We start from the raw sequence: 15,151 nt of genomic DNA, 5'->3' as shown, positions 1-15,151 counted from the left end.
GAATTTTTCTACAAAAAAAAAAAAGAAATACAGTTTCAATAAAATACATAAATTTTCAACTAAAAGGGACACATTTACAAACCACAACATTTTTTCACGAAAAAGATTACATTTCTATCAAAAACGGTGCATTTTCCACATCGAATAGATTAGTTAATTTTAATAAAATCAATGTAAATTTCCGAGGAAATTTTATATATTTTCAACCAAGAAGAATTAATTTCTATATAAAATAATCAATTTTCGACAAAAAATAGAATGGTTAAAATTTCAGCTAAAAGAATAAATTATAATAAAAGAAAAAATTAACTTTCAACCAAAAAGAGCAATTTTCAACAAATAAAATGAGTTTTTCTACGAAAATAGACGAATTTTTAACAAAGTATTTGAATTTTCAACCAAATATTTGAATTTTTAAAGGAATTTTCAACCAAAAAGAGGAATTAGTCACGAAGAAACTTAAACATATTCCCACAAATTCGAATTTTCAATAAAATATAGGAAGTTAAAACCAAATATATGAATTTTTAACTTAAGAAGATAAATTTTGAACCAAACATGTACAAGTGAAATTTCTAGTTAAAACAATTAATTTTCAATTAAGAAATTAGTTCTTAACAAAATAATTCAATTTTAAACCCAAAAGATGCATTTTTTACCAAAAAAGGATACTGTTTCAATAAAATATATTCATATAGCATATTCATCTTCAGTTGAAAAAATTTTTAAAAATTAAAAAAGTTAGTGCTGAAATTCACACAAAAAATTTTTGACCAGATAGTGTAATTTTTAACCCAAAAGATAAATTTTCTTTAAAAAAAAAAAATTTTTGTCGAATTTTCAACCCAAAAGATAAAATTGCAATAAAAAAAAGAATTTTTGACTAAAAATTTTTCTCAACTAAAGTAATGCATTCGTAACAAAAAATAGAAGACTTCAATTTTCGGAAAAAAAACAGAACATTTTTTAACGAAAAAGATTATATTTCTATCAAAAAAGGTGAATTTTCCACAAAAAATAGAATAGTTAAAGTAAATTTTCCACTAAAATGATAAATCTGGAATTAAAAAGATCAATTTCTTACAAAAAATGCAATAATTAAATTTTCAGTTACTAAAATCAATTTTCAAACAAAATAGTTAAAATTTCATCTACAAAATTAATTTTTAACTAAAAAGAGGAAGTTTCAACTAATGAGAGTACTCTTCCACCAGAAAAAGCCAGATTTTTAATAAATAAGTCAATTTTCTCCTGAAAAATATAAATTTTAAACTAAAAATAGACTAATTAAATTTTCAGTAAAAAACTTAATTTTCAATCAAATTAATATGAATTTTCAAATAAATAGTATAATTTTCAAACAAGAAGTTTAAATTTATTTAAAAAATTATCAAATTTTGTCAAAAATGGAAGTTACATTTTCAGTTTGAAAAATTAATTCTAAATGAGAAAAAACTAATTTTCAAACGAAAAGATCAAACCAATGAGATGAATTTTCTACCAAAATAGGCGAATTTTTAACAAAGCACATGAATTTTGAACCAAATATTTGAATTTTTAAAACAATTTTCAATCAAAAATAGGAATTAGTCACCAAGAAACTTAAATATTCTCCCACAAATTCGAATTTTTAATAAAGAATAGGAATTTAAAAACAAATAATAAAAATTTTCAACTTAAGAAAATCAATTTTGAACCAAACATGTACAAATTAAATTTCTCGTTAAAACATAATTTTCAACAAAATAATTCAATTTTGAACAAAGAAAGGATTGTCAACTAAAATGATGATCCAACCAAATAATTGCAGTTTTTAATCATAATAATAAAATTAACTTCAACTTGAGTATTTCGAACAATGTTTTTATAAAAATATATGAAGTAATTATGATACGTAATATAAACTCCTATTTTTTGGAAAATCTAAAAATTCCGTAAAAAATTTGGTTGAAAATCCAAATATTTGGTGGAAATTCAAATATTTTATTGAAAATTAACTTTTGTTGTTGGAAATTAATATGCTTTGATTGGAGATTTAACTAACTTGTTGAAAAGTCGTCTTTTATGGTTAAATTCAACTATTTGATATTAAAATTAAAATGGTGCGATCCCTAGGAAAAAAAATCAAGGTCTTTTCAAGGTTTGTCAGGTCAAGAAATCAATAATAATTAATAATGTAATTTAAAAAATAATAAATGCAATAAATTCTCGAAAAGGATTTGCTCAGCATAAATTCTTGGACATTTAAAAACTCTACCTGTTCTTGCAGGTCGGCTATTTGGTGCTCCATCTCTTCGACCCTTGCCGACAATTTCTCCTTCGTACGACTCAATTCCATGATCTCCGACTTCTTCTGCTCCAAATCCTTCTGAAGTTTCTGAAATTCGTGCTTTTCATGCGCGGAAAAATCTCTCATTCTCACGAGAGTTTCGCGCAGTCTGGCATTTTGCTGTTCCAACTGCTTCACTTCGAAACTCGAAGTGCCGGAAGTCGAACCTCCTCCTCCTCCAATCTTGAAATGAAACAGGAAATAGAAATATTTGTGGGTCAACTGAAGAAGTTTTTTTTTAATTTTATTTTTGATTTAATACCTTTTCCGACATTTCCGTACGCAGTATTTCTAAATCTAGGCTCTGTTCCTCCAACTTCTCCTTCAGTTGCTCCAACTCGATCTGAAGAGTTTCCGCTTTTTCCTCGGCCATTTCCTTATCGAGAGTCGCCATTTCCACTGTTTCAGCGAGATCTGCCATTTCTTCCTGAAATTGTTCCCGAGCTGTGTGAGCTTCCCGAGCATCTTGTTTTGCCCTTTGAAGATCTCTTTGCAAACTCGCCTAAAAAATAAAATTCAGTTAAGAGTGTGACCGCAAAACTTTATTTTCTAAACTCCCTGACCAAGTTTTCATTTTCCCTGACGTTTAATATTTAAAGATCAAAATTCTAAAAGAAATAGCCTAAAATATATTCTTTTCTTAAAAGCATTTAAAATATCTGAAAATGTTTTAAATTTTTTAAATTGAAATCATTTAAATACTACGAGGGCCTTAAATACTTGTCAATACATTTTTCTAAGTCCTTTAAAATATTATAAAATACCGTGAAATTACTCGAATCCTAGGTCTAAAAGTTTATTTATTTCTTCATTATTTTTTAATCTCAGATTCGAATTTTCGAAATTGGATCATTTGAAATTTAAAAACTTTTAACTTTTGAATTTGAATAATATTGAATTCAATGCGATTAAAATTTGAGAACTTGAAAATAAGCACTAAATTTAAAGTTTGAAAGTCAAAGCTTCTGAAATTCTACAATTTTAAATTTTTATTACATAGAAAATTATATTTTAGCATTGAAAATTATTAGAAAAACTTTTCTAAGATCAAGTAATAAACTAAATTATTCTAAAGAAATGTTCAAAATAAATAGTAATTTTAGATAGGAAACATTATAAATGGAAAAATTTAATAATTTTTAAATTGTCAATTCAACTAATTCAATTTTAAGTGCAAAATAAACTTAATAAAGGGAAAAAATTGGTATTTTTTAGATTAAAAATTCATCTATATTTTATTAAAAAATCCGTTTTTTTAGTTGAAGATTCACGTATTTTGTTAAAATTCGTCTTTATCAGTAAAAGATTCCGCTTTATGTTCGAAAATGGCTGAAAATGTATCAATTTTGTTAGAAATCCGTTTGTTTTTTGTTTTTTTTTTTAACTTAATATTTGATTATGCCACTTTTTAATTTTACCTTCTTCAATTGAAAATTAATTTTTTTTTCGTTAAAAATTGAGCTATTATGTTACGAAAACGTATCTTTCCGTAGAAAATTAATTTTTTATCTGAAGATGTAACTATAACATTTTTGGATACAAATTTAAGTATTTTGTTGAAAATTATTTTTGTTTCGAAAATATTCTTTCTTTTTGTTTGAAAATTAAAATATTTCATTTTTTGTTTGAAATTTATCTGTATTATTTTTAAATTGAAACAATATTTCGGTTCTCATTATCAGTTGATCTTAATTAGTAGAAAATTCAACTATTCGGTGTGAAAAATGGAGAAATTATTGAAAACACTTACTTTGAAACGTTTTTCAGTAGACTATAATGTTAAATTTATGAAATTTAAAACTACGTAAGAAAAACTGACCAGTAATTAAAATATTAAATTTTTTCTTTTCAAATTAATTACTTAGACTTTTACTTTAGTTTTATGAATGAACTATAAAATTTTAACTATAAATTTCTGAAATCTGGAAAATTTATTAAAATATCTTGAAGCTTTTAAAATCTCTTATAATAATTGAAATTCTAGGAAATCTAACGAAATCCAATTGATTTTTTTTAAATATCCCAAAAACGCATACCTTATATCTTCCAAAAATGTAGAAAATTCTTTAAAACCCCATGAAAACTTTTCTAAATACCTTAGTCATTCAAATCCTTAGAAATTTCTTGAAAATTCCTTCGAAATATTTTAAATAAAATATTTCAAATAGTTAAAAATCTTTTGAAACCCTTTGCAACTCCTTCACAAATCCTTGAAATTTAAAAAAATACCTTAAAATCTTCAAATCCTTTAAAATTTCTTCAAATGATTAAAATCAATAAAAAAATTTCTTGGACTCTGTCAAAATGACCTAAAATATTTCAAAACTATTTAACATATTTTGAAATACCTTGAAACTTTCTAAAGCTCTTGAAAATTCCTTTCATTATTTTAAAATTATTATTATTATTATTTTGAAATATCTTACAAATGCATTGGAATATTTTAAAATAACCTATAATATTTCAAATAATTTGACATTTTTTTAAATCCCTTGAAACATCTTAAAACTCTTTAAATTTCTGGAAAGTTTTAAAAATATCTTTATTTTTCTTAAACTTCAAATTCCTTCTAATTACTAAAACCCATGCAAAATTTCTTGGAATCTTTTAGAATATCACAAAATCTATCAAATTCTTCCAAATATTGGTTAATATCGTGAAATATTTGAAAATCCATGAAACCTCTCAATTCTTTTGAATAAATTCTTTGAAATTCATTAAAATATTATAAAATCCCGTGAAAATTCTAGAAATTTGAAATTTTCTGAAATCCTGGAAAATCCATTAAAATACCTTGGAAGCTTTTAAAATATCACAGTATCATTGAAATTTTCGGAAATTTCGACTGAAAATTTTGTTAAACACTTTACAATCTTTTAAATCTGGAGAAATCCCTAAATTTTTTAATTTATTGAAGATATTTGGAGTATTTTAATATACCCTATAATATTTCAAATCATTCAAAATCCCTTTAAATTATTGAAATCAAATGAAAACTCCTTGGCATCTTTTAAAATGACCAAAAATATTTCAAAACCTTAAAAAAATTGTAATCACTATACATTTTTGCAAGCTTTTGAAAATTAGATGAAATTTTTTAAAATAACTAGAAATCTTTCAAGGTGTTTAAAATCCCTTAAAATTTTTGAAATAAAAAGAAGATTTCTTGGAGTCTTTCGATATATCCTAAAATCTGTTAAAACATAGAAATCTTACAAAACCCTTCAATTCTTGTGAACAAATTCTTTGAAATTCACTAAAGTATTATGAATTCTAAAAATTTTTCATAAAATATGATGAGATTTTCTGAAATACTCGAAAATCTATAAAAGTAACTTGAGAGCTTTAAAAATTCCTTGAAATACATGACACCGTCCGAAATTGTACAAAAAACTCGTGGAATATTTTTAAACACTCTTAAATATTTCGAATCTTTTGACATTTTTTTAAATCTCTGAAAGCATTGTAAAGCTCTTTAAAATTCCTTGGAAATTTTAAAAATACTGTTAATCTTTCAAAAATGTAAATCCTTTCGAATTATTGAAATAAATAAAACATTCGTTTGAATCTTCTAAAATATCCCACAATCTTTTAAATTCTTTAGAATGTTTGGCAATACCTTAAAATATTTAAAAAGCTCTAAAATCTCACGAAATTCCTAAATTTTTGTAAATAAATTCTTAGAAATCCATTAAAACATTATAAAAATCTCTTAGAATCATTGTAATCCTCAAAAATGTCTAAAACCCCTTGCCATCTTTAAACATACTCTCAAGCCTTGTAGGTAAAATTTTAGAAGTACATGTAAAAGATGAAATATTTCATTGCTTAATGGCCAATAATTTCTAAAGAAAGCAGAATCATAAATAAACAAAATTCTTAATTTTTTGCGAACATAAGTCGACTTTGTGAAATCTTTGGGAATATTCTTAAATCCTTGTAAAGTCTTTGAAATCCTTGAAATTGTTTAAATTTTTGTGAATTTTTTAAAATCTTTTAAAGTATCTAAAATATTTGTGAAATCTTTAAAAAAAATGGTAAAATCTTTGAAATTTTTCAAAATATTTGAAATATTTGTGAAATATTTTTGTAATCTTTGTTTGCGAAAACTGTTGTGTTAGTTTGAATTCATTGAAATCTCTTAAGAACTTCTCAAATTTTTTGAAACCTTTTGAAATTAATTAAAATCTTTGAAATGTTCTGAAACCTTTGATATCTTTTAAAAACTTTCAGTCTTGAAATCTTTTGAAATCCTTAACAATTCTTTAAAATAATTATAAAAATCTTTCTTACATCTTTTGTATTTATTTGAAATAACTGGAATATTTTAAACTGTTGTGAAATATTTTGAAAATTTCTACAAAAAAAAGTAAACTCGTTTAAAATCTTGGAAATGTTTTGGTAATTGGTAAAAAAAAAATTCTTGAAATCTTTGGAAATCCTTACGGATTTAAAAAAATATTTTTGAAATATTTTGTGTCCGTTTGAAATCATTGAAATATTTTTAAATATTCTAAAAATTTTAAAATTATTTAAAACCTGTGAAATGTTTTCAAATCTTTGAAATCTGGTATGCTGTATCCTTTTTTAAATTCTTGTATTCTTTTGACATTTCTATGCAATTTTGTGATATCTTTCTGATATCTTTTGTATACATTTATAATTATTAAAATATTATAATATATAATAATATACAATAATATATATAATATATATAATCATAAAAATATAAATCTTTTGAAATCTTCTAACCGAATTTAAAATCGTTGCAAATATTTAAAATGTTCTGAAATCTTATAATTTTTTAAAATTTTAAATCTTTTTGAAATCTTTGAATTTTGTAACATTTCTGAAATATTTTTGAAAACCTTTGAAATCTTTTTGAAATATTTTTTATCAATTTGAAATCATTAAAATATTTGAAATATTTGCGTAATCTTTAAAAATGTTGCTAAAATACAGAAAATATTTAAAATATTTTGAAATCTTCTAAATAAATTTGAAATCGTTAAATATCTTTTAAATTTTCTGAAATCTTTCAAGTTGATATCTTTATCAGATTTTCATGAAATCTTCGAAATATTTGTGAAATCTTTTGTACTCATTTAAAAACATTCAAATGTTTAAAATGTTTGTGAAATTTTTAAATCTTCTAACCAAATTTAAAATTGTTGCAAATCCTCGAAAAGTTCCAAAATCTTATAATTTCTTAAATATTTAAAATCCTTGAAATCTCCTGAAAGTTTTAAAATATTTTTGAAATGATTGAATTTTGTAAAATTTTTGAAATATTTGTGAAATCTTTTAAAATCTTTTAAATCAATTTGAAATCGTTTAACATCTATCAAATTTTTTTACTTCTTTCAAGTTGATATCTTCATAAAATTTTCATGAAATCTTTAAAATATTTGTGAAATAAATTGTATTAATTAGAAATCATTAAAATATTAAAAATTTTTGCGAAATCTTTAAAAATGTTGGTAAAATAATTAAAATATTTGAAATCTTTTAAATTTTGGTAAAATCTTTGAAATCTTTGCGAAATTTTTGAAAATATTTGAAATTTTTGTGAATTCATCTTTAATCTTTGTTGGTGAAATCTTTAAAATCCTTATAAATTCTTTAAAATAATACAAATCTTTCTTACATTTTTTGAATTTATTTGAAATCACTGAAATATTTTAAACTTTTGTAAAATATTTTCAAAATCTAAAAAAAATGTAACCTCGTTTAAAATCTTGGAAATGTTTTGTATTTTTGCGTACTATGTGTTCAATCTATAAATAATTTTTTTTTTAGATTAAAAAATGTTTTAAAATAACAAAGTTTTGGTTTTAAAGCCAATATTTAAGAAGGAAAATGACCATTTTGCAGGTCAATGATAAGGGTAATTTTAAACTTTAATTTATATTTTATAAACTTAATTATGGGTATGAAATTACTAATTTTTAAAAAAGTTAAGTCAGTTAACTAATTTTTTTAAAAATAAAAAATAAATTAAAATTAAATTAATTTTATTTTAAAAATTTTTATTATATTTAGCTTAATATTTTAAATAATATACTCTTATTGACAATTTTGAAATTCCTGAAATCTTTTAAAATATTCTAAAAAGTTTGAAATTATTTAAAACCTTTGAATTGTTTTGAAATCTGGTGTACTGTATCCTTTTTCAAATTCATGGAATCTTTTGACATTTCTATGTTATTTTAAAGACAGTTTTGAAATATTTGTAAAATCTTCCTGATATTTTTTGTATTCATTTAAAATCATTAAAATATTTGAAATGTTTGTGAATTTTCTGAAATCTTCTGACACAATTTAAAATCGTTGTAAATCTTTGAAATGTTCTGAAATTTTTAAATTAAAAAAAAAATTTTTAATCCATTTGAAATGTTTGAATTTTTACGAAATCTTTTAAATTTTTGTGAAATCTTTTGTAATGATTTGAAATCACTAAAAATTTGAAATCTTCTAAAATTTGGGTAAAATTTTTGAAATATTTGAAATCTTTTAAAATTTTAGTAAACTCTTTAAAATCCTTGAAATCTTTGAAGAATATTTTTTAATATTTGTGAAATTTTTCTTCAATCTTTGTTGGTGAAATCTTTTGTGTTCGTTTTCAATCTTTATAATCTGGTGTGATAATCCATTTTGAAATCCTTGACATTCTTAAAAACTTCTGAAATCGTTATGAATTCTTTGAAATGTTTGTAAAATCTTTCTAAAATCTTTTGTATTGATTTAAAATCATGAAAATATTTGAATTATTTGAAATCTTGTCTACACGCCTTTTCGAAATCCTTGAATCCTTTTTGAGCCTTTGATATCCATGAACTCTTTTTGAAATGCTCAAAATCCTTTTAAATATTATAAAAGTTTTAGAATATTTTGAAATCTTTAGAATTATACTTTAACCTTTTGAAATCTGGTGTGTACTCAAAAACCGAGTGGTCAAACCCCTCAAAAACTGTTTTAAAAGCAAAAGAAAAATTTAAATTTTAAGTTCTCGTGAGAAATTCAAGCAGATTTCAAGGTTTTCAAGATCATTGGACACCCTGAATACCCAAAAAAATTTAAAATAGGCAAACATGGTTTCCAAACAATTCAAGAAAATTCAGAAACATACGTTGACCTCGATTTTTTAACTTACAAGTTAATTTATTTTTAAAAAAGTGACTAAAATGATATTTTAATTTAATAAAAAGTGACTTAAAGAAAAAAAAATGCCTCTGCTTTTGTTTCAAAATGCCTGAATTTTCTCTGATTTGCAGTTTTTCCACAAATGTCTGAAACGGGAGAAGAAAATTGATAAACTCACTTGGCTTTCCATAACTTTACTTTTGAATTCAATAAGCTGTTCTAATTGCAACTTTGTTTTCTCAAATTCTTTCATCCTCTCCTTGTCTTGCATTCGTTTTACTCTCAACAGATCCACCTTTTCGGTTAAATCTCGTACCTAAGGATAACCAAATTTATTTTAATAAACACTGTCAAATATAATTAATTTGATAAATAAAAAAATATAATACCTGTGACTTCAAGTTATCATTTTCTTGTAGAATTTGTAGGTGCGAAAGTTTTTCTTCGATGTTGCTTGAAATTGTTGTTGTACCGGCGATCGACTGTCCAGGAACAAATTGTGGTTTCAGGGTTTCCACGAACCCGGTCTATATTTCAAAATATTTATTGTAAGATTTTGTGCAATTGTATTTTTTTTTATCACGTCAATCTAGTGGTTAAAATGTGTCGGTGCAGATTAGATCTACTGCTAACTATAACTGCAAATCCGTCACTTTTGTCCGAATAACTCGAGTCTAGTTTAGTTCAGCTTTAGTGAAAATCAGTAGAGCACTAATCGAACTTTCATGGAAAATACAATTAAAATCTGATTAGAACTGTGCAATTTTCTGAATTATTTAAAATAAGTTTCATTTTCAAATTTAAGATTTTTATGCATTTTTTAGGAAGTAGTTTCTGTTGAGCACAATCCTAATCAAAGACTTATTTGAGTATCACAACAAATTATATACAAAATTCACAGGGCTGAGAATTATATTTATTACTTGCTTTTTATAATGTATTTTAAAATTATATTAATTAAGTTTAATTATGTAAAAATTGGTTTAATTCATTAGATTTATACATTCAAATTTTAGATATTGAAATAAACAATATTCTTTAATGTGAAGTATAAAAAAGGTTCTAATTTTACTTTGGAATTTCGATATTAAAAAATTGTTATAATATTTAAAATGCAATTTTCTTCATACTTTCAGCCCTGAAAATGAGACGTATCAGTGTTATCGAAACTTTAAGATCTGAATAAATAGCATTTGATCTAATGGAAATTCTTCGAAGGAAAAATTCGTGATTATTAAATTTAAGTAGATTTCGGATTCGGAGGAATCAACAGTTTAATTTTAATTTTATTATTAAAAAAAATTTAATTCAAATATTCAAAAATGAAACAACAGGAAGCAACCTTTAGCAAATAAAATTTAAGAAAATCTAAATTCGGATTAACAAAATGTTGTGAAATTTTATGAAATTTGGAAGTATACAATGTTGAATGCTTTAATTTGAATTATTGTGTAATTTTGAACACTTCATTTTAAACAACAAATGCTAAATGTATCGTATAATATTTCTCAATTTTAAAAGACCCATTTTTCTAAATCTTCAACTAAAAATCGTTAAATTTGAAACTTTGTCAATATCAAATCGTGAATATATTTAAAAATATATAAAAGTTAAAAATAATGTACAAAACTTCAATCCAAAGTTAAAACATGAATTTTTTTAACAGAAAATTAATTTTTTCAACTTAAAATTTAATTTGTTCCATTTTCATTTGAAAATTCTACTTTTGGGTTGAAAGTTAAACCACTTTCGTAAGAATTCATTTCTTTGGTACTATATTCTTGACTCCTGTTCAAAATGGTTTGATTGAAAAATTAAATTAAATTCTTGAAAATTAGTTTTTTTTTTGCTTGAAAATAAATTTACGTAACTGAAAATTGAACTATTTCGTTACTAGTGAAAATTTATCTGTCTAAGTCAAAGATTCAAATATAGCGTTGAATTTTTTTTTAGAAAATTGAGATACATGCTTGAAAAATAATTTTTAAAAATTTGTATTTTTTGGTATAAAATACATTTTCTTGCTTGAAAATTCATAGTTTTGAACGAAAATTGACATATTTTAGTACAAAACTTAACTATTTAGTAGAAATGTTTTGTTTCTTCTAAAAATTAATTTTTTCAATTGAACCATTTTAATTTAATTTCTTTATTTGTAATTAAATTTTAATTTCTTTAGCTTTCTTGAAAATTAAACTGATTGGTTAAAATTTCATGTATTTTGTAAAAAAATTCATCTTTTTCGGTACGAAATTCTTCTTCATAGTTAACAATTCATGTTTTTTGTTGGAAATTACACTCTTTTGTTGAAAATTAGTCTGTTTGGATTAAAAATTCAATTATTTTGGTAGGAAATTCAATTATTCTGTTGAAAATTAATTTTGTTGTTGATAATTCATGTATTTTTTTTAAATTCATCTTAATGGGTTGAAAATTCAACTATTTGGTTGAAAATTCATGTATTTTGTTTGAAATTTCATCTTTTTCGACAGAAAAATTTTCTTCTTGGTTAAAAATGCATGTTTTTGGTCAAAAAACATCTTTTTCTTTAAAAATTAGTCTGTTTGGATTAAAAATCCAAGAATTAAACCACTTTATTAAAAAATTATTTTTCTGGTACTAGATTATTGACTTCAGTTCAAAATGGTTTGATTAAAAATTAAAGCACATTCTAGAATTTTTTTTTGCTGTAAAGTAAATTTATGTAACTGAAAATTGAACAATTTCGTTTCCGGTGAAAATTTTTCAAATTCAAAAATTCAACAATAGTGTTGCATTTTTTTTAGAAGATTGAGATGCTTGCTGGCAAAAAATGGTTAAAAACTGGTATTTTTGGGTATAAAATACATTTTCTTGCTTGAAAATTCAGTTTTGAATGAAAATTAACATATTTAAGTACAAAATTCAACTATTTAGTAGAAATGTTTTGTTTTGTTGTAAAAATTAATTTTTGTAATTGATCCATTTCAATTTAATTTCTTTATTTTTAATTAAATTTCTATTTGTTTAATTTGTTAAAGTGAATAAATTAATTTAATTAAATTTATAATGAAACAATTAAAATTTTATTAAAATTAATAATTTAATCATTTAATTTTATTTTTTAATTGATCCGTTTCTGGTTAAAAATTTATATTTTTTAGTTAAAGATTCGACTCTTTTGTTCAAAATTAGTCTGTTTGGATACAAAATTAAACAGCTGTCTTGAAAATTAAACTGATTGGTTAAAAATTCATGTATTTTGTAAAAAAATTCATCTTTCTCGGTACGAAATTCTTCTTCTTAGTTAACAATTCATGTATTTTGTAAAAAAAATCATCTTTCTCGGTACGAAATTCTTCTTCTTAGTTAACAATTCATGTTTTTTGTTGGAAATTACACTCTTTTGTTGAAAATTAATCTGTTTGGATTTAATATTTAATTACTTTGGTAGAAAATTAAACTATTCTGTTGAAAATTAATATTGTTGTTGATAATTCATGGATTTTGTTTGAAATTTAATTTTTTTCAACACAAAATTATTCTTCTTGATTAAAAATTCATATTTTTGGTTAGAAATTCATTTGTTTCGTTGAAAATTAGTCTGTTTGGATTAAAAATACAATGTTTACTTTAGTAGAAAATTCAACTGTTCGGTTGACAATTAATTTTTGTTATAATTCATGTATTTTGTTAAAAACTCATCTTTTTGCATTAAAAATTCATGTTTTTGGTTGGGAGTTCCACTGTTTTGTATAAAAATTAGCCTCTTTGGATTAAAAATTCAATTTATTTGATAGAAAATTCAAGTATTCGATTGAAAATTAATCTTTTTATTTGTTGGTAATTCATATATTTTGTTGAAAATTCAACTACGTGGTTGAAAGTTAAACTATTTGGATGAAAATTTATTTTTCTGCCACAACGTTAGTTCAAAATGGTGTAGCTGGAAATTAAACTATATTCTTAAGAATTTGTTTTTTTGTTGTTGTTTAAAAAATCCTTTTTTTAACTAAAAATTGATGTATTTTTTATTTTAATTTAACTAGTTGGTTGAGAGTTAAACTACTTTGTTGAAAATTCACTTATATGATTAAAAATTAATCTATTTTGTAGCAAATTCAACAATTTTGTGAAAGCACTTTTTTCGGTTGAAAATTTAACTGTTTTGCTGGAAATTATTTTTTTTTACCGGTTTCTTAGGAGTTGTTTCCCCCTTGGAAATATAAAATACAAATATAAAATACATTAAGGAACTTAAAAACTTCGTTAACAAATATACGTCTCCTGAAAATAAAATAAGGAGAAAAACTGAAAGATTCCTGTTGTATGTACACCGAATACCTTAAGTTTTTTGTTAGAGTACAGATTAGTCGTAGTAGCAGACACCAAAAAGCTGAGTAATTAAAACTCTCTATTAGTTCTATAGGACACGCTGAACAACCCAATCGATGAATCAAGTCGAAATTGATGGAAGAATGACACCAGGCATGTTTGAAATGAAATTATAGAATTCAGACTATAACACCTAATTAACCCAGAAAGGTATAGAATTTCATATGCAAAGAAGAGCGAAAATGATCCAAATAATCAAAATCTATCCACAGAGTGGCCACTATTTTTATCATTTTCATCTCCCGGCTTTCCCCTAGGTCTCCCGGTAAATATTCTGGATTTCTCCTGGTTCTGAAAATTTTGAAAACCATTTGCAAAACATTTGCGAAACCCACAGTGTTTAAAAGAAATCTATCAACTTTCTTAAATAATGTGTTTTAAACATTTTTTAAACAATAATTATTTCAAACTGAAGGCGTTTTAAATCGAAAAAAATTGAACGATTTGGAACTGAAAACGTTTCAATTTAAACTATTTTGGATTAGGTAAACTTTTGAAGAAAGGACGCTTTTGATTTTGAATTTAACTTGTATCATTACTTATTAATGGCGTTCAATATTAGATTATATAAATTTTATTTTAATAATAATTTAATAACATTATTATAAATTAAAAGTCTCTAAAATTGAAACTTTTTTAAAACGAAACTCTCAAATTTTTTAAATTTAAGACGACAATTTTGAAACTTGGATACTTTTATTATAAATGAGTTGAATTGTAAAATTTATAATCCAGAGATAACAAATTCAATTAATTGAATAGAAATTAATCTACTTCATAGAAAATTCAGCAATTTTATGAAAGTGATTTTTTTGTTAAAAATTCAAAATCTAAAAAAGGTCTAAAAATCGATTTTTTAAACTAAAAATCCATGTATTTGGTTGAAATTTCGTTGTTTTTTTTTTAAATAAAATTAAGATTCTTACTTGAAAATTCATCCTTTTGATTGAAAACTGTATTCTTTTTTTAATTCAGCTATTTAGTTCAGAATTCACATATTTTGTTAAAAAATGTTGAAATATTTTAAATTAGGTAAACTTTAGAAAAAATGCAATATTTCTAATGAAAAAAAGGTATTTAACTTGTATCATTTCTTGATAAAATCATTTAAAATTAGCTAATTTAAAATTAACAGTGTGTTTGAAATTAAAAATTTTTTAAACAGAAGCTCTCAAAATTGAAAAATTTAGGTCTAAGATTTTATTTATTTCATTCTTTTTTAATACCACATTAAAATTGTTGAAATTGGATCATTTAAAATTCAGAGAAATTTATATTTTAGAATTAAAAATTATTAGAACTTTT

General features: G+C 23.0%; 1 protein-coding gene across 3 annotated transcripts in view; it reads right to left on the bottom strand.

Moving 5' to 3' along the window:
• Positions 1–15,151, bottom strand: part of LOC117174990 (dynactin subunit 1) — an 86,641-nt gene that overhangs the window by 45,751 nt on the left and 25,739 nt on the right. For all 3 annotated transcript variants that reach the window (XM_033364474.1, XM_033364475.1, XM_033364477.1), the window contains 4 exons: positions 9,862–9,999; positions 9,651–9,788; positions 2,592–2,831; positions 2,258–2,512 (listed from right to left, as the gene is read on the bottom strand). In XM_033364474.1, the coding sequence (XP_033220365.1) occupies positions 2,258–2,512; positions 2,592–2,831; positions 9,651–9,788; positions 9,862–9,999 (771 nt within the window). The remainder of the gene's footprint in view (positions 1–2,257; positions 2,513–2,591; positions 2,832–9,650; positions 9,789–9,861; positions 10,000–15,151) is intronic.

Source organism: Belonocnema kinseyi, chromosome 6 (assembly GCF_010883055.1).
Source record: "Belonocnema kinseyi isolate 2016_QV_RU_SX_M_011 chromosome 6, B_treatae_v1, whole genome shotgun sequence".
Classification (NCBI taxonomy): domain Eukaryota; kingdom Metazoa; phylum Arthropoda; class Insecta; order Hymenoptera; family Cynipidae; genus Belonocnema; species Belonocnema kinseyi.
The sequence above is the reverse complement of the archived record's forward strand: the minus strand, read 5'-3'. Positions and strand labels throughout refer to the sequence as shown.